The sequence below is a fragment of the Lagenorhynchus albirostris genome, chromosome 2, assembly GCF_949774975.1.
Source record: "Lagenorhynchus albirostris chromosome 2, mLagAlb1.1, whole genome shotgun sequence".
Lineage (NCBI taxonomy): Eukaryota > Metazoa > Chordata > Mammalia > Artiodactyla > Delphinidae > Lagenorhynchus > Lagenorhynchus albirostris.
Window position 1 is genome coordinate 92359133 of NC_083096.1, and position 21572 is coordinate 92380704.

The 21572-nt window shown below is 36.0% G+C and overlaps 1 protein-coding gene across 3 annotated transcripts in view; it reads right to left on the reverse strand.

Annotated features, from left to right (window-relative positions):
- Window positions 1-21572, reverse strand: part of NTNG1 (netrin G1) — a 335299-nt gene that overhangs the window by 312377 nt on the left and 1350 nt on the right. For all 3 annotated transcript variants that reach the window (XM_060142434.1, XM_060142435.1, XM_060142433.1), the window contains exon 2: window positions 14418-15183. In XM_060142434.1, coding sequence (XP_059998417.1) covers window positions 14418-14663 — 246 coding nt within the window. In that variant the 5' untranslated portion in view covers window positions 14664-15183. The remainder of the gene's footprint in view (window positions 1-14417; window positions 15184-21572) is intronic.

The window sequence follows — 21572 nt, forward strand, 5'->3', positions numbered from 1 at the left end:
AGCCCATTCCAATATTTTATTAATAAAATAAGTTTTATTTATCTTCTCACAGTTATTTATTTTAACTTTTTTTTTAATTAATTTATTTATTCATTTATTTTTGGCTGCTTTGGGTCTTCATTGCTGCACGCTGGCTTTCTATAGTTGCAGCGAGCCGGGGGCTACTCGTTGCTCTGCAGCATGTGGGATCTTCCCAGACCAGGGCTCGAACCCGTGTCCCCTGCATTGGCAGGCAGACTCTCAACCATCATGCCACCAGGGAAGCCCCCCATTTTTTTTGTTTTTATAAGGAGTTACTAAGCTGCTGCTAGGCATGTCTAGTGCAGTTGTTAAAACATCGGTCCATTATAATCTCAGTGTAAATGCCATTGCATCCATGAATAATTATTTTAATACTGTGTTATTTAGAATACATTTCATTTACTTCAAAACTACAGTTGTGAAATTATTTTGACTTTAAATACCTGGCTTGGAGCCAGAACCTCACAGTTAGTTATTAGATGCCATTAGTAACGTTAGGAAAAGCCAGGCAATTCACAAAAAGGGAAACTAAAGGGAAAATATTCAGAAGATCCCCTCAAAGCAGGAAATGAGAATCAGAATGACTTCAACTTTTTACGAATGGAAATGATAATCACAATGATAAAGATGATTAACATTTATTGAGCACTTCCTACGTGCCAGGCAGTGTGTTAAGTACATCTTTATCCTACCGTTGCTCAGAACAAAGAAGTGAAATAACTTAAGTTGGAACTTGAACCTTGAGAACTGTTTGACTCCAAATAAAATATCTCTAACGGCATGCACTTTCCGAAGTTACAGAACTCCACTTCGGAGTACCTGGTTCTAAATGTCCAAGACCCCTACACCTGAAACTAACATAATATTGTACATCAACTACACTTCAACAAAAATTATAATTAAAAAATTCCCAAGACCCAATGATCCTGGAAACCTCCTATCTAGAAAGGGCAACTGGCCTTTTCTTAGTAGTATGAAGCTACTCCTTTACTGTTGTTACTCCTAAAACAATCCCAATTCTCAACAAACAAACAAGCAAATGAACAAAATGTGTACCGACCTACCTACACTGTCAGCCTAAATGGAAACTTTCTGGCTGTGGTTTTAATTGGAAATGGAACCCTTCCCTTGCTGTCCAAATCTATTACTGTTACACATCACCCTTAGTTTTTCATCTAGGAAACAAGCCACTCTGGTGATGGATGAGGCAATATTTATATATCATCTGCAAAGTAAGCAAGGATGTCCAGTTTAAAAGCACTATAAGGCTATTGTTACAGTCCAGTAATGAAGACAGTGATTTTGGGGAAAAAAATTACATACAGCTAAATACTAAAAATAATTTTTTAAACTGTGATTTTTGTATAAGTTGTACAGATCAGAGTATACCTTTCAATTTAGGTGGAAGATGCCACTCTTAAAAACTTGTTGCCTTCTGTATAAAAATCTAGTCAAAGAAGTTAACTTATAGTTTGGCTCAATATTTATTTCTGTAAATTTTATGTTTCTTCCTATTGATCCATAATTATGAATATTTATTAGTGATGCTCATACAATATCCAAGTGATTTACCATTAAATAATTTTTTAAAAGATAAGAGATTAAGAGTCATGGTACACAGAGTTCTATTAAAAATCCTGAGTGAATTATGGTGGAGACAATAGATCATTAAATCGAACTGATGTCTAAGGCAATAAGAGAAACATGATTTCTTAAACTTTTTTTTTTTTTTTGCAGTAAGCGGGCCTCTCTCACTGTTGTGGCCTCTCCCGTTGCGGAGCACAGGCTCCGGACGTGCAGGCCCAGCGGCCATGGCTCACGGGCCCAGCCGCTCTGAGGCATGTGGGATCTTCCCGGACCGGGGCACGAACCCGTGTCCCCTGCATCGGCAGGCGGACTCTCAACTACTGCGCTACCAGGGAAGCCCTTAAACTTTTTTCAATACACAATAAGAGGAAGCATATCAGTAAACAAGATAAAACAAAACTTAGAGAGGAGAATCCTTATAATCTGCTGGTAGGAATGTAAAGGGTGCAACTATATTTGATGAAAATGCCATACTTTATAAACCAACAGATTGGCTACTGGGTGTATATCTTGGGAAAAACAAAACTCTTGTTCATATGCATCAAGATGTGGGTACAAAAATTGTTTTACTGTTGAGTGGCTTGTAAAACTAAAAAATAAAGAACTTCCTAAATTACCACTAATGAAGAATGTATTTATACAATGGAATATATATATTTTTATGTGGATGAACAAGATCATACAGATCAAATGGATAATTTACAAAAATATTGTTAAATAAAAAAGCAAGTTACAGAATAGATTTTTCAGGATGGTAATATTTAAAAAGCCCCAAATCAAAATTATATCTTGTTTATGAACATACAAGCTTGGTATAAAAAATATTAAAAGATAGACCAGAAGGAAATATAGCAAATTTATGACACTGGTTCCCTCTGGGAGAGGGAGGCAGAAATAGGTCAGGCCATGGAGACAAAGATGATTTCAACTTGGTCAGTAATGTTTCTTTTTTTTAAAGCTTAACAAAAACAATATGCTACCACCGTTAATTTTAAGTGGTAGTTGTACATGTATTTGTTATATTGTTTATGTACTTTAAATATTTTTTAAGAAACTGAAAAAATTTTTTGTGATACCTTCAAGATCAAGGACCTCCAAAGCAGCCTAAATATCCCAAAGACCATGTATGTATTACAGCAATAATCTTTGATATGAATATCATGATCAAATTGACATATCTGATTTTAGTACTTCATTTATTCATTCAACAAATATTTATTGACCCCTACTATAGGCAGGTACAAGACAACGTTCCTGCTCCTTGGTGCTTGTATTGGGGAGGAGAAAAGAGATATAAATAAAGGAGTAGTATATAACATAATAAATATCAGGCAGTTATAACTGATATTCAGTCAGAAGGTACCCAGTAAAGTGTAACCATTGACATCTCTTCTGATTGGTCAGTGTTGGTGCTGCCCCAGCTGTTAATTAGTTTGAACATCAACCCCGTAATAAATTCAGTGAAGAAAAACTAAGCAGGCTCAGGATAAATGGATAAAGGGTGTGGAGGAGATGTGATTTTAGATAAGGTGGTCATATGAGAAAGGTTTTTAATCAGAGACCTAAAAAAAGGCAGTAATGAGCTCTGGGAAGATATTGAGAACATGGGTCCAAACAAGGCAAGAATAAACTATGTTTAATGAGGAACATCAAGAAGGCAGGTAGAGAGGACTGAGCAAGGTAGGAGTGATCAGAGCAGAGATCAGAGAGGTATTCAGGGACCAGATTACACAGGAGCTTTCAGGCAGTGGTAATGGTTTAGATTTAATTCTCAGTGGGACACAAAAAATATGAGAGGAAATTAAGCAAGGAAAAGATCTGACAGATTCTTAAAATTTTATGTATGTATATTTACACAATATAATTACACTGTCTATATATAGATATATATTTACATTATAATATTCACACATTATAAAGTTTTATATTATAATATTATAAAACATATGTGAATTTGATAATAGGGCAAACGTGGGAAGCAAGGAGACCAGTTAGGAGATACTGCAGGCGTGCAACCTAGAGATATAGCTGGTAGTTGGCAGGGGAGATGATGAAAAGTGGTCTGATTTGGGATATATTTTGAAGGTTTAGCTAACAGAATTGGTTGATATGTGTGGTGAGAGACAAAAAGGAGTTAAGGAGGATTCCTAGATTTTTCGTCTTGAGCAACTAGATAAATATAAGCTGCCATTTATAGATATGGGAAAGACCAGAGTCAGAATAGATTTGGGAAGAAGAAATCAAGAGTTCTATAATAAACATGTGAAGTTTAAAATGCCTACTAGACGTCCAAGTAGAGACAGCATGGAGGCAGTTGGCTATATGATAACAGTTGTTATTGATAGTGTAAAAAAAAAAAATCAAAAGTATCACGCTAACTACTTTTCTCAACACTTCACCCACAAGAATATGATTTTGTTAACTAGCCAACAGTTGCCGACTTATTATTCTGGTTTGAGATGGTGAATACTCTGCTGGTGAATATGTACTCCACTCTCTTATGATTTTTAACAGCTTACTTCCATTTATATGAACACGTTAATGGAAATGAAAGCAGAAATGGAAACAAACACAGTTGATTGGTTCTCTTATCCCTAAATGAAGACACTCATCACATAACGTGCATTTCCAACATTCCATACACTCTGTTTACAGAATCCAATTTTCTGAGGTTATCTTAGATAAAAGCTTTTTAGATAACAAAATCATAGTATTGTAGCTCATAATCCAAATAATAAATGTGATTTTAAAAAGGTTTTTGTGATGGTTTTATTCCACAGACTACAAATAAAATTAGAGAGTAACTTATAGTATAGTTTAAAAGTAGGACATGCATGTCAGATTGCCTGGATTTATCCGATTCCCACTACTTAGTTGGAAAGTAAGCACTCCTGCCTTAATTACTTCACCCATTAAATAAGGATAATGATAAGATTGAGGATTACATGAACTAACAAAGGCCAAGTGTTTAGTACAGTGCATGACACCAAGTTCTCAATAAATAACATTATTTGTAAAAATATTCCACAAGTTCAATTCAACAAGTGTGCATTAAGTAATACTATGTGCTTTACACTGTGCTAGGCACTGTTAAAGTGACCCCGGTGATGTCTAAATACAACATTATCCTGAGCCACACAGTAGGCACATTAGTGACAATGCTTCCTAACACCACATGTAAGATTAGTTTTTCTAAATTTTGAAATCAAAATCCATGTGGCATGGTCCAGGCATCACAACCAACCTCAGAGTGGCCACCAGCTCATTTTCTCTGTCATGCACACATCCTCTTCTGCAATTTGTACTGACCACATATATTGGATTCTCCTCTCCCTTGAGAGAGGGTTGCTTGGAAGTATATTTGATATCTTCATTTTATCATTTCCAAGAAGGAAAGAGAGCAACAGAAAACAAACAGAAAGTTATATGTAATGGTGAAAAAGCATTGTTCAGACATGACGATGATAATGTCAGCTGCCAGACCTCTCAAAGGACATCAACCCTCTGGAACAAAAGGGCTATTTCTTTGTGCTAAAACAGCATCCAGCTCAATTCTTCATTTAATATTTTAGAAGTCAGCTCCAAAGTAGGTCAAAAATTGAAAACCAATTTTGGTTTCTTCCTCAGGTCATGTCTCTAATTTTCATGGAACTGATACTATGAGAATATATCTATTCCCAGAAAGATGAGAAGAAACTTACAACATGCCAATCTCAGTAAGTTCTTTTCCAGTATGATGCTGTGTGAAACAACTTTCATTCTTTCCCCCTTTTGTAAGGAAGAAAATTCTGAAATCTAAAAAAGCACATGAAAAGCTAGTCTGCCCATTGGTCTGGTGAATTAAAACCAAAGCAGATTTCACACCAGCCACTTTATACAAGGAATATGTTTCAGTGTGCAACTGTCTCCAAAAAGACGGATTCTAAGGGAAAAGGAATGCTTTACTGAGGGTAAATGACAACTTCTCAAAGTTTTTATATTAGAAACAAAAGACTTGAGGGGGCACTCAGATGAATATTTCCTAGCCCTGAGATGATGGCCCCCATGCCACCAAAACCCAGGGCAAGATTACGTAAAATTTCCACAAAATGAAGGGTGTGGAAAAGTCTCTGAAACAAGTCCTATTCTTCTGGAAGAAAGGATACTCATTTTTGAACTTGATCAACTGACAAACAATAATGTCTGTTTAAAAGGCCCAAATATATATCTTTTAACTTAACTGTTGGCTTCCATAGAAAAGTTTAAAAAGGGGCAAAAAGTACAAAGGAGTAAAACTACTACAATTAGGAATAAGAAAGTTTAAAAGGCCAAGAAACATATTTAAAAACTCAATCTTTTCAATAAGCAAATAAACACATCTTTAAAAATGAAATGTCATTTTCCCCTTCCAATATGTTTGTATATCAATGCCAAATTTTAAAAATTATTATCTTAGCAGAAAAGGTGGTGGGAATAAGGAAATTTCATCAATATCGTTTTTGGTAAACTATATAATTTATCTGCTAAGGCCCTATATCAGAAGAAAATTTAAGAATATCATGTCCAGGGGCTTCCCTGGCGGCGCAGAGGTTAAGAATCTGCCTGCCAATGCAGGGGACAAGGTTTCGAGCCCTGGTTTGGGAAGATCCCACGTGCTGTGGCCCGTGTGCCACAACTACTGAGCCTGCGCTCTAGAGCCCGTGAGCCACAACAAGAGAAGCCACTGCAATGAGAAGCTCGTGCACCGCAACGAAGAGTAGCCCTGGCTCACCGCAACTAGGGAAAGCCCGCGCGCAGCAACGAGGACCCAATGTGGCAATCAATCAATCAATCAATTTTTTAAAAAAGAATATAATGCTCAGTATTGATGAGGATCTAGCTACTAGGGCATTTCATAAAATACTGAGGAAGTATAGATAAACTATCTTTCTGATGGACAGTTTGACACCAGTTAAGAGCCTTAAAGTATAAGAAACAAACAACCTAAATGTCTCTAAATAGAAGATTGATTAAAGAAATATCCATAGGGTAGAATACTACAAAGCAGTATATCTCAAAAATATAATGTTAAATTTAAAAGAAAGAAGCTATATAATAATGTGTACACTATTTTTCCATTTATGCAAGGTTCAAAAACACTGCTACTTATAATTTGTACACAACCATCAATATGTAATTTTCAATTATTTGTTAAAGAAGAAAAAGAAATATAAAGGAAAAAAAATATCAGAGGGCATAGCACATATAAAAGGGTAAGGACTGTTCTTGAAAGCTTTTGTTTTGGTTGTGTGTGTGTGGATAAGTGTGTGTTTACTGTGTTCCAATATAAAATGTATTTCTCACTGTGGATAAACTTAAAGCAAGTTTTAAAGCCACAGGTATAGTCTACAAGGTGTAATTTGCTCATCTTCAGCTTGTTGCTCCCAAAGAGGTCTCCTGACTTTGCTCTCTACCGTGTGGCAGAAGCTGTCTTCCTTCTACCTCCAGAAGCTCTCTCAAGTCCAGACAAAAGAGAACAAGGCCCACTGAGAGGGGGCCTGCCTAAGTCCTACATCTTGTTTTAAGTCCAACACCTCTTTCCCCAAGATTCACACAGAGAATGCCCCTTCCATTCAGTAGGATTCTACCCTTGAGAGCAAAAGAATACAGCCTAACTCTTTAGCCTCAACTAAAGTCAATATGATGAGCTCACCATCCTAAAAACATATGCATTTAATATGGGAGGTTTGGAATATGGGAGAAGAAGGGTAGGTTTAATAAAGAAAACTATACTGATACATGTTCATCAAAGCATTATAACCAATAGAAAAAAAATGAAATGAAAATAACATCAAGTCATCAAGGTAGGAGCATAATTAAATAAAATATTATATATCCATATAATAGGATATTTATAGCTATCAAATCATACTCTCTAAGCACATATAAATGATCTAACTAAATGATAAAGCTATAGTAGTAAATGAAAAAAGATGAAAAATTATATCTGATGATTCTATGATTCCAATTTTGTAAAACAAAATGTATATTATATTGGGTTGGCCAAGAAGAACAAACTTTTTGGCCAGCCCAATATTTAGGGAGAGAGACTTTTAAGAAATATGGCAAAATGATTTCAATGTTGAGTGTTAGGTTTTTCATCTTTTCCAAATTTTTTACTTGGAAAACTATTTTTTAAAAGATTCAATTAGAAATGGAAAAAAGAATCCTTCATACATACTGTCAGTGTTGAAACTCAGAGTAGATTTTTCTCTCCCACCTCTCCTTTGAGAACATCATTATAAGCTGCCCAAATGGATTAGCTAAATTTTTCTAGTTGTCTCTTAATTTACAGAGGGAAAAACCAGATATATGATAAAAGTCCTCGAGAAATAGAAAACATTCCAGAAAATCAAATACTATATTCAATCAACTGATGAATTAATCAGTTAAAAACATGTTATTATTTATTTGTTGCCTAGAAATATGATAAATGCTGTAAGGTAGAAATGCAATATAATACATAGTTTCTGTTGAGCTCCTACTCTGCATCAGAGAGTACAGGAGGCTGTCTCACATATTATCTCACTTAAAGGGCAGTGATCCAGACCAAGAGTCAGGATAAGGTAAACACATGAAACATATGTGTATGTGGGTACATAAATCAATAAGATGTAATGAAGTGCTAAATGGTACAGTATAGTAGAGTAGATAGACAGGCATATATTTTAATCACATAGTTAAAAGGTCAAGAGAATGATAAGAGCTGAAACTGGCAGGAACTATACAGAGAAACTAACTTGACACAGACCTTGAAGGATGGGTGGAATTGGGATAAGTGGAGACTATTCCAAGCAAGAGGAATGTCTTCTGCTTCTCCTGGTAGAGAAAAACATGAGATGAGGGACTTTTTGTGTGATGACACTAGTCATTAACGTCAAAGGATCAAGATGCCAGACTAAGACCCACGCACAGTTCCAGAGCTAAGCAGAACAAACCCCACCACCACCACCAAAAGTTTACAGAATATGCCTGAGAGACCCCAAAGCAATCCAGAGAGACTATGGGTTTTTTAGGACACTAGTTCTTATATTTTCAAGTGATATTCCTCTAGAGCAGACAAGGCTACCTCTTTGGGAACTGAAGGAGGTAATTCAAAGTAGTCCACTACAAGGCAGTAATTATATTGAGGTCTCATGTTTCACCTTTAAAATCTTGTATTTGTGCATTCAGTAAAATGATGCTCCTAAACTTTGTGTGAAGTTGGAGTGCCAGGTATATGAGCCATGCTTATTTCATGCAGCATACTTCAGCATCTCCTAAGTTGAGAAATACATATATATATACAGGTCTAACTCATCAGGTTCTACGAATTTTTGCTCCTCTTCCATCTTGCCAGATATAAGGTGTCAAATCTACCATTAACCAGGCCACGAGGCTATCATTTAAATGCTGTGGGTCCATCTGCTGCACCCAGCCTTTTTATTGTCTTCTTCAAACACAGTTTAACATCAGGCACTTGGCTACCAGACAATATTTTCCAAGTGGCTCTTTAATATGCAGCAAAATAATGTTTCACCTTTAAACTATGAGTGCTGGTCTTACCTCTACGTCCTCGTCCCCATCCTCTGGCTACACAACACTTCGTATTAATTTTGCTTAGGACTCTTTTTTACTTCCTTTGGGGGCAGGGACCATATGTTATTTGACTTTGATTCTCACCACCACCACCAGGTTTTGCACGTGCTATATGTTCTGTTCACTTCATGTTGCATACAGTAGTCTATAGTAATATTTGTGCATTAGCTCAACAGAGACAAGGGTACACATGCACGTAGAGAACACTGTCTGGGAACAATGAATGACATGAGGTGGTTTTAAGTTTGGTTAGCCCCACCATAATATTTATCAGCTCCCTCTCAAGGCCTCCTGCATAAACCATGCACGCTATGCCAATGCAGCCTCAACCCAAATCCAGTAGTCCCCTTCCAATGAGACTGCTAGTCTTAAATCCCTTGGAAATGCCATTGGGTCCTGATGGGAAGTAATGGGAAATAAGGTTGTAAACACTCAGATTTAAAAACCAGGTAGAGTACTTTAGACTTGATGCAATAGATAATAAGGAGCTACTGTTGGCTCCTTAACAAGGGAATACTTGATATAGTGACATATGAGAAAGACTGATCTCTGTGGAACTTAATTCACTGCAAACATAAATTAAACTTTTCTAAGAAGTAAGTCTAAATAATGAACTAAATAACAATGAAGTGTTAATAATGAAGGAACTGAAGATTTTTAAAAATTCCATTCTGGCATAATTAAGGGATAAATCAATTCAAATGAAAGATGTCACTGTTATTAAAACTTCATTCATTTATTAAATTATGTTTCACGTGAACAGAGTGCAGGATTATTTGACTATTATGTAAATCAATATCATTTCCAGTTTTTGGAAAATTGATATTAATGCCTTGTCATTGAAAACGTAACTAAATTTATCAAATTAACTTCTCAAAAGCCACCTGATAGCCACCAGATCGCAACCTGAGCCGATGCCAAATCAGAAATGTAAGTTATAGATAGCCCTGAGACTATGTGTCACCACTCATTCATCCCACTGGGTTCCTTTAAAATTATAAAACATGAAGGCTTTGTACGACTTTTGCAATTCCATTTGAACGTAATGAAATATGCTCTATCCACAATGCTTATGGTAATTAAAAATGTTTTTCTTAATAGGAGTCTACCTGGAAATAGCACAATATGGAATGATCATTAATAGACCTGCTATGGTGCTTGAATAAATGCCTAACAAGAGCACAGGCACACATGAGTAAATTTCCTAACGAAAATCCATTTTCATTTCAAATTCTGACATTTTATTTAGAAAAATTATACCCTTTCTTTTAATTATTTCAGTAAACATAACTAGGGTATTGTTAACTACACCTCAGAGTACTTTATTTTCTCCATTTTTTAGTAATATGAACCTACATGTAATTAAATGCGTGCTGCATTAATGATGCCAAAGGTCTCCAAGGGAAGCACTGAATGTCCACCTCAGAATATTATGTCAAAATTACATGCACAGAAGACTTTTTAATAATCTTTGTTTCCTAATTTAGATTTGATTGGCTCTGAAATCCATAGGTGCACTCCAGGGCTCACATTTCTAGCGACATCAGCACTTCTGTGCCATGAATTGTACAAACGCCCATGACTTCTTCCGTCTGTAGGCTTCTTTTGAAAGCTTCCGTTTAACGTATCCAGAAAATGAGCTGCAGGCTGGAGATAATTGCAGATAATTTTGCCATTTTTAAGCCACTGGGGTGTTGCATGGAGATATGACAGCTAAGTTTGTCTAAACACAAAGAACAAGTCATAACTTTGTGTTGTCACTCCAGCTTTATACACAGGTTCAGATCATCCTGTGTGCTCTTTATGCAAATTGAAACAAATTGTGGTCACTAGATGATCTGTGTTTTCTGACAAAGCTGTGCTACCTGAAGCTTTTACGTGGCTGAAGGAAGGACATGATCTATACTAACATGTTATGTCAGCCTAAAAAAAAAGGCTTAACCCTCTTCTACCCTTCAGATTCTTCACCCTTAACAAAAACAGAGTTCTTTTAGCCATCGACAACTTACAAGGAATATATCAGATTAAATTAAAAAGAAAATGTATGGCCTCAATATACAAAATTCATGCATATATATGTATATGTGTATATCTATATCTATTTCTATTCCCCTATTTCACTATCATAAGTAGAAATGGTAGAATCTCCCATAAAACTAATGTTTAAAATGCTGGTACTATTACTATACAAAAATTTAAAATCACTAGATATTAAAGAGTTATTAAGTAGGTTATCCAGGTTAATAAACAGAGATCTACTGTTAAATGGAATCATGTGGTCCTTTTTCCCTAAAATTTCACTCTAAAGTAAATGTAGCATTCATGGATGGTCACCGGCATATAATGATGGAGGCAATGCAAAAAGCAGCAATACAAACTCTCAACGCATTGCCAATGAACTTCAACTTTATATTAGATAAATTGGCTATGGGAATTATAGGGTATTTCTCTGGCCAAATGTCCCCTCGGTGCTCAGAACTGCTGTAGTCACAGCTAATAAGGGTGTCACTAGCTGAGCAGGTGATTACTGAAACCATTTTGCAGCAAACATTTACATATCAGGGCTAAGCAGTGATTGTGCTTATGTGGCAGATGCCCTGATGTAATAGGCCGTAACGACTCTGAGGGCGCAGGTATGGATGCGTGTGTCAAGGAGGCGAGAATGTGAAAGTCATAACACAAATGACTTTATGGATTCCCATTAGACCTCGGGCTAAGGAGCACCTAAACAGGTCTGATATGACAGCATCCTGAAACAGCTTTACAGCCTGTGTCAGGAAACCTTACACTAAAGAGTTTTATGGAAAATACAAAACTGCAGAGAGGAAGTGCTGCTATATTAGGTCACTATCTTTGACTTGGTATATAATATGCATACAAATAGTCTCAAACTATGTATTTAAAGTATAGCTTATTAAACCTGTTATGCCAATCAAATGTATATTAAGGAGTCCCAATTAAGCACTGATAGGTAACATCTCACAAACCTCACACTCTCCCATGGAAAACAATTCTGTCCAATGACAAACTTCAACCCACCAAGACTTCTGAATATCTGTATCACAGTAAGATGTAGCCTTTTAAAACACTGTCCTGTGGAGTTTCACATAAACATGTAAAGTACACATGTTACTGCACTTGAGAAAGCTAAGGGATATCGATTTTACTTTTTTCTCTTTTGGTCTCTAACATCACTTAGCCAGTAAACTGGTAGGAATTGGCTTGTTTAAGGACCTTAGACCATGTCACTGTAAAAGTCAGGCGTGAGAAGTTCTATAATGCACCCTCTCCCACTCAAGATGGGAGAAAGAGGCATGCTAAAGACACCAAGTAAACCCTTCAACACGACCGACAGGAGCAGTGCTGAGCAAGCATTCTCTTGCCAGAGGCTGACACCAGGGAAGCTGCACATTCAAATCACATATTGAACACATCATACAGGGCCTATGCAAGTACAAACAGCACTGCGAAAAAGGATCTTTGCTATTTTACTTAGATCTGTAAATTATTAAACAATTCCAGAAGAGGCATATTGCTACAAGTGCATGCAAACCAATATATAGAGTTAGAGTGTTCTTAATAATACGAAGATTTGGCCCAGAACTCATCCTCTGCTAAGGAGTTCTGGGCCAAACCTGTCACCTGAACAGCAATTTCACCCCAGACTTGCAATGAGATCTTAAATATGACCTTTTATGAGAGATTATTAAAAATCTTACATAAAGCCAAAAAATGTCCCTGCTCTTTTGCAGATTTATTATAGTTTTCCTAAAGTGTTTGAATAAACTCCTCTTCTGGAAGTCTCTGATTTCTAAAAGGCAACCTCTTTGCAAAGCACATACCTGCTACCCAGAGAGACGGTCCTCTCTTTGAAATATTTAGTCTTTCAGAGCACTTTAGTCATAGTGACACCTAATAGCCAAGCTCTTTTTCTCACTTTCCGCAAAATCAGGTTTAGACTATAATTCAAACCAGTCCCCAAAGGCACTTCTGAAAAATGGCAAGCCCTTAGCTTTTAGGTGAAAGCACTGTGTAGTGCTCAAAACTGTTTCCTGTTACAAAACCTTTTCTACAGTGCTAGGTCTAAGATGATCTTATGCTAATTTAACTCACTAGGGACTGTGAACAGATGCTACTTTGATTAATAGTTTTACTATCCTGAAAATGCCAGGCCAGGTTCAAGATAATAAAGTCAGGTAAGGATACTATCAAAATCTGCCATACGATTACATCTGTTACGTGGTGAAAAATGGGACCACAACAGTTCCTGTATCAAATAAAGACCGCCTATAACAAAAAAAAGCAACAACATAAACCAAATGAACACATTGTCTGAATTCTTTAGCACATTGATTTACATCATTTCAATCACCAAACTCTTTACTAATACCTTATGGGTATATTTTCAGCAACATCTCTAGTGAAAATTCAATTTGTCACTCCTATATTACCTTTTCACATCCCATTTACTTTACCACTCAGAAAAAGACTTATATATACTACGAAAACAACAAATTATCTAACTTTGCTTATCAAAAGGAGAGTATTTGAATTTGTATGCTCCATATCATTACTTTTTCAATAAACATGTTTTCCATATTCCAAACTTTTCTATGGAAAACCACAACCCTTGTAAACAAGAGGCTGCATAAGTTGACAAATAAGACTCTTCTGGAAAAGCTTCTCATGAGGCTTTAGCCCCTGTCTCGTCTTCTGCTCCCCTTCTCACTGGTCTCCTAACCATAGCAGTTTCCTGATAAGGAAAACCAGGACATCTACTCTAGCCTTGAACTATGGAACATGGGACTAGCCTTAATTTAAATATGTATGTGAAGAAACCTTTGTGTTTTTAAGGTTGGTTTACCGATGGGTTTTATCCTTATGATATCACATATAGCCTAATCATATTCCCAATCTCCAATCTGAAATTTAAACTTCAGTGGACTTTTTTTTTTTATAATTTATATTCAGTGCACTTGTCTCAGTGAAACCTTTGGTTTGCAGGAAGGTAAGTTCCAGTGCAAACTGTGCAAACTGTAATTCCAGGTGGTGCAGGCCTCCACTGAGAATGAAGCTAGCCTGTTTAGCACAAATCTGCCACTTGCAGATTCAGCTCATTACCTGAGTTGAGTCTTTACACTTAACACATTTGTATGCATATACAACATGCCCGCACTTAACATGAAATATTCTATTCAAAAAGGTTGTCTCACCATTGCACAGAATGTCTCAGGAGGGTCTCCACAGGTAATGTCCGGAGGATCCAGTTTCACTTTCAGATATTTTGTCATGTCTGTGGATTCCGGCTGACAGGCCATATAATCCCAAACTTTCCCTTCTTCTGTGTAAATCTGAGTCTTACACACATCATAATGTCCCCACACCAAAGGGTAGGGCTGCATCACTGAGGACACTGTAACCCAAAGGGCATGAATTGACAGGAATCTTGACAAATACATCTCTGAATTCTTGGCAATCTTCGTGGTAACAAAAGCCGGGTTTGATTATCTGTGGTCTCTATTTTACATATACATGTATGTCTATAGGTAGGTAGGTTTGTATATGTAACAAAAAACAAACAGAAAAAAGAGGATGAGACTTCAAAGTAGATTCCAAAACTAAAAGTGAAGGATTCGGATATTGCGCGTGTTCAGGTATATTGAGGACTTTGGTGGAAACCTAGCATACTTGTGCATTAGGCATTAGCAACAACTTGCAGCTTTTTCATTGTCTTAGAACATATCTATTAGACTTGGGTCTAGTTTGGTTTTTGTAAAAGATGTCCAGCAGCAGATAATGATCTAGCAAAATGATGGCTCTCCTATTGTACATCCAATAACCCTGGGTGATCCTAGATGCTCACGGCTCATAAGCGTTGCTCAGGCGTACTGAGGTATCAGTATCTGAAGCAAAAGGATGAGTGTCTATAGCTCGGTGTCTGCTTCCCATCAATCATTCTTCTCTTCTGGCACCAACACCCTTTTAGAAACAATAAAAATAAGAGTTATTATCCCACAATCAATGCATTACAAAATGTATGCTATGTTGGCATTTGGGAGGTTTGATGCAATATGAAGCAAATTGGTGTAATGTGGACAACCTTTACTTTGCTAGAATGAGCAAACCACAGAAATCATTCACATTGGGGAGAATTTTGAAATGAAGGATTTAACACTTCCGTAACAAAGACAGATGTTTGTGTTCCAGGTGAGTTACAGGTTTTCGCTTCAAAAATTATATTTCCATCTTGACAAAACCGAGAGCAAGCAGCTAGATTAAAACATTTCTCAGATATTGCAGTGCTGGAAAATCTTCCAGGAGTACAATGGGGGAAATGAGCGCTTTTATAACAATGACAAAGAAGTGATAACTACTTCTATGCCTTTTGTCTCTTAGCAAAGAGACCCTAAAAATCTACAAATTCCTTGTACATTTCTTAGCTTTTGTTAACTGGAGTGAAAACCGGCATTGTTGGCACCAGCCTCTCCCTTTGGATTTGCTCATTATATTGGAAGAATTTAGCATCTTTTGTTTAGTTGCATTTAGTGATAAAGATAACTTGGCTCCCTGAAAAAAAAAATTCAAAAATAAAACCAGAGGAACAAATTTTCCTTTCGTAAGAATTTTCTATTTTCTTATATCTTTTTATGGCTATTACATCTGCATTTGCAGTTACTTTCTGTAACAGAAGAAGAGAATTTGTCCCAAAGGCAAATATTATATGCTGCTTTAAAACTAAAAGCTCTGTAGTAAAAACGCACAATTTAAAATGCACATATAAAAAGAGCCGAGGGTGAGTTAACAGGCCATGAAGCAGAATAATATGGCACTAAGAGAAAATAAAAATTACTGTTTAAAAGTACTTCTGGTTAACTGATAATACAGCCTACATAACTATGAGTATAAATCATTAGTGAGTTTAACTGGCAACTTTTCTCTTTAGAAATCACTGTCTAAATCCAAACAAACTATAATATTTGGAATCCAGGTGTAAGAAGTGTATCTGCTTAATTAGTTGGTTTATATTGTCATAGTCCCAATAATTATTTTTTAAATGTAAAATGACAAAAAAGCCTACAGTTTTAGGAAATACCATTATAGACCCTCCAATTCACACTAAGCAGTTTAAATATGGAAGTTCACTATCCTCACAAAATCTTATAAAAGGAATTCACTATATTTAAATAATGTACCATCTTAAAATGAACTAAGCCACAGAGACTATGAAATGCCAACAGATGGCTGAATTGTGTTTCCATAGCAAAGTAATTTATAATAATTGCTTTATGGATACAAGTGCAATTTTCATTATATTCAATTCATAAAATGTTATCATACTGCTATAATTTATGATATTTTCTATTAGGAAAAGTGTTGAATATTTGAGTTACTATGAAGCAATAATTAGCAGTTTGTCTAAACATGTATAAACTACAGATTTGAATCTGCCACTTTCTTATAATGTAAAGACTATATAGTGTTGAGTACATTTTGAAATCTAAACCAAAAAAAAAAAATCACAGAGAAGCATGTGTTGTGGCTACTACAGCCTTCTGCTTTTTTCGGATTCATTAGTAATTTAAGTTGATATTTTCAGAAACAGCGGACTTTTGACAATAATCCGAAAAGTATTAAAATAATATAAATTTACATTTTCTATTATAATAAGAACAAACACTTTTGGGGGGGGATGAAGGGGAGGGGAAAGTTGGCCTTATAACTGAAGCAGTGTAAAATCTACTACACCAGAAATTATTAACTTAAATTCTTAGTTTCAAATACATAACAACTTACTTATCAAGAACCATACACTCTTGAAGACCTGGAATGAACTGCTTTGAGTTTGAAATGAGTGAGCACTACAAGCTAATTTTTAATATTATTTTTTAAATATGACCTTAAGTATATATTTGAATTCTCTGAGATTAATCATCACATTTTTTAACCAATAAATACTATCCCCCTAATCTATTTATTCTTGGCTACTGTCTTCATCCACCTTTTGCCTCACTTGAATCACAAAATAAAGGATGACCATATATATGTATGTTAAAAATTTGGAAAAATTTCCCACTAGGGAAATGTGTGGGAACCTGTTACTATTTCCTGACACAACAGCAATCCCAGTGTAACGAATTCTCATTAAAGTACACCAGAATTATAATGATCGTCATTACACAGAATTATGGACTACACCATTGATTGAATTTAGAAAGCTGACAAAGAAAAATGCAAAGGAGTGCAACACATTTGAATATTAGGAGGTTGCAGGGCTGTGCGACAGACATTCTTGACAAGAAGCAGCCAATTATAGCTTAAATTTCTGGCATATAACCAGTTGTGATTAACAGTTTTCCATTACATTACAGACATATTATTAATGTATTAAAAATGTCAGGCTTTGGCAAGCGCTAATATGGCATGGCTCAGTCAGTCTGCAGAATTTACATTTAATGAGCTCCCATTGACACAGAAAAAGATATTGACTGCAGCGTATTACAGATCAGGAGGAGAGGGTCACTAAGTTGTTCTTTAACGTAATTATTTGATTTCATTCCAACTTTTATGTTTGTAGCATCACTTAGTGCGGATCCTTCACGTTAGGATCTCCTTACTTTTCAGTGCCACATACATTTCAAAGAAAATCCTCTTAATTTAAAGTTAGAAAGAAATTAAATCTGTGAACTTCCATGACACACAATGGAAAAGAAGCCTCTGTCAAAATCAGGAATTTTCTATTAAAGTATATTTATGGAGTTTTCAAAGAAAATAAAATGATTTTAAAATAGGATATTATTTACCCCTTAACCTCTCTTACCTAATGGCACCAGTTCCCATCTGGCTATGCTTTCAACTAGGTTAAAATCACCAATAGCTTCTTAAAAGCTAGGTCATCACAGCAAATAGCCAGGCAAACCAATTATGAGAAGGACAGTCAATGACATATTCGGGGATTTAATATACTAAACCAATCCCTTCTTGCCCATAACTGAACTAATTGCCAAGTAACGTGGGCTTTGAATTTGTCTCAGGTGTTCGTATCGCGTAAATGTGAGCAGCTTCGGAAGAGCTGTGCACGGCCTCAGTTCTAGTTCTTTACTTTGCAAACCTTGGGAACTCACTGTAATCAAATAGTGCTATCATCTCTACCTGTGCACTAAAGTTTTTGGAAAGTCCTCTTTGATAGAAATACCCATTAATATGCCATGAGTACTCCATAGACCTCTGACTGGTATATAAATTTGCAAAGCCGCTGTGAAAATACAAAGTTACATCATGCCCTCAAGTTGATAGATGTTACTGATCTGGACTAAAATGGGCTATAAAATGGCTTTGCATACAAGGAACATATATTTTTCCAGGATTCTGTAGCTAATTCCCTTCCACTTTGGGTTAACTTTGCAGAAGGTATTTCACAGGTCCTTTCTTTCATTAGAAAAGAAGCCTCCTAAACATTACATGGAAGTAACAATGATCAAAACTATAGACAATTACATTCCAAAAACAACTGACAATTTCATCAACAGAGAGGAAAATATTGACAGTAAATCCACTAACTCTAGCTGGCTCTCGGCATTTGTTTTACTGTATAATCTCGCTAGGAGGAGAGGTGGTGATAGTAGGCTATTTATTCCATAAACACTCAGCTCTTCAGGGGCACCTGAAATAGACAGCTATTGACTCATTCCTCATAGACATTAAGAATTTTATAAATATGCATGTTTCTGAATGGGAAGGAACAAAAAGAACATTGACTATAATCATATTCCATTGAGTGAAAAATATAAGGGGATAAAGACATATCCAAATTCCATAACCTATCAAAATTAGCAGTTTCCAACACTGTCATACCAAGATTGACTAGATGAGATACTTAACATATATTGAATGCTCTTTGCATTTATTTGTTGTGAAGAAAGCATTTTCTAGTCATCTTAATGGGAGATGGGAGTCATCTTAATTTGCTTCTATCCCTTTAACTGTCTTTCAAGATATAAGGAATTTAACATGTACTGCAATATCATTGGCATATTTTACTCATACTTGATTGGGTATTATGAGCAACCGCCTATCATGAGATTCTTAATAAAACCAAATAACACACCTTAGGATTTGGAAGATCTCTGTTTTCACCAAGAGACTAATAATTAGGGAAATTAGATAGCATATATTTTGCAGGATGTTTGGGGATGGGATAATACATAAAATTATTTCAGAATCAGCTAAGTCTAGAATAAATATGCTATTTCATTAATATAGAACAACAAATCTTTCATTGTCATGTAGAGAAGTTCAGAAATCCAAGGTTTCAAATACACATTTGAGAAAATCTACACCCACCTAAAGTTTGAAACAAAACTCTGGATTCTGAAGATAAAATTATTTTTAAAAGTATGCTAAGTCTTTTACTGACCTATACACACACATTCATACACACACGTTTTTCTGTTAACATACAATTAATTTTCTGAGTTGTATGACATTTTATTTCTTTCCAAGTGACTTGGTGTTTTTGTAACTCTAAAACTCTCTCTTACAAATCCTTACAACAGTTAGAAAGCACATCAACTAAGCATGCAATAGTTTAATTTTTTTTAACATTACTATTTGATGTTTTTTCAGAATAACAACAGAGGCAAAGACAAGTATATGCACCACTTACAAATATACAAAAGGAAACAGCAAAATACATTAGCCTTCTCCTAAAAAAACTAACCTGAATCATTTTAGCACACCTACCCAGTGCAAGCTGACGAAACAAAAATCTCAATAGGAAAAACAGCCTTATGTGCATATAAGATCAACTGTTTTCTTACAAAATGTTAAGATTACCCTTTTAAAATTTCACAATAGGAAGTATCACCAAATTAATAGCCAACTATATGGAATTTTGAATTCCCTCATGATGGTCTACAGTGGTGAAATAGATCTTATTTCATGGCACCCAGAAAAGGAAAATAGATCCCTTATATATGGTAAGCTAGAACAACCTGCTGTGTGAAATACTTGAGACATTGTTTCTTTGCAAGCTGATCCCCATGCAAAGAACCGAATTTCATCTTAATGAAAAATTGAAAGTTACTTATCTTCCAAAAGAATCTTGAACAATTATGGAGCTGATTTTCCTTTGCCAAAGAGAGAAGGGATGGGGAGCATTTAAGGCAGTCCAAGTTACAGTTCAAAATACTTAATTAATGAAACCTGGGGTTGTTAATGCCCCAAGGTTTTTTTTTTAGAGATGATCTCAAGAACTAGACAAATAAGAAAAACCTTGCCGCTACTGCGAAAAAGAAAATTTCTAGAAAACTTTTTTCTAACAAGCTGAACCATTAAGTGTATTGAATAAATGATTTTATTAGAAGATTCTTCTGTTTTGTTCCCCAATTCTGTAAGATAAGAAAACTTTTAGTATTTTCAGTCATAAAATAGGGCCTTATTTCTAGAGCAAATCTACTGCCAGATACACCATATGTTTAGTGGAATTTTGAATCTTACTCAAAATTTTCCATTCCAAAGATTGACAAACTGTTATGATAATGAGCGGTTCCATTACCATTCCCTGGGAAGACTGGGGGAGGAAGTGGGAAACAAAAGCCTCTACTCTCTGGAAATCTATACCTGATGCGAGAATGGAAACGCTACCTCCAGCTTTTCCAAATAAAGTTGCTTAAAATCTCCGCTAGAAAATTTCCTCCCCTGCCCTGTAAAATGACAACCTCCTGAGTGGATTTCTGGAAAAGATAAAAAGAAAAAAGAAGTCCGAGCGAGGTTACTAAAATAAACAGCAGAGGGCGCAGTTTCTTTTCTTATCTAAGTTTTCCCGTGTCTGAATCACTTAATTGGTTATTTGGGGCCCAATAATATTCAGTATTATTTGTATTATATATAGATATCCACAGATCCATACCGGAGAGCAATTCAATGTCTCTAGCCGAATCCATCAACCCCTAAGAAAATATTCCACATGAAATTCCTACACCAAGTCTTTCTCTCTTTCAATTTTCCCTTCTCCCCAGCTGCACAACATGGGATAGTAATGCTTTAATCTCGCACCAATAAAGGAGATTAAAAGAAAGGAACTTCAAAAGCTCAGTGTGGCCACCAGCTCCACAGGGCCGGCAAGAGGGCAAGTTTTTTCCCCAAGCAAGGACAACTGGCAAAGCAAGAGAGAAGAAAAAGAAAAAAGAACCCTCCGATGCGTTGTGTGCGGTCAGGTGTCGGGGGTGGGGAGGAGGAGAGCGAGCTGTGTATCTGTGAGTCCAGGCACTGAGTACAACACACACACACGTAACCTGCCCGGGGCGCACACCAGGAAGACTCGTGTATGGGTGTGAGAGTGTGCGGGGTGTGTGTGCGCGCGCGCTGCC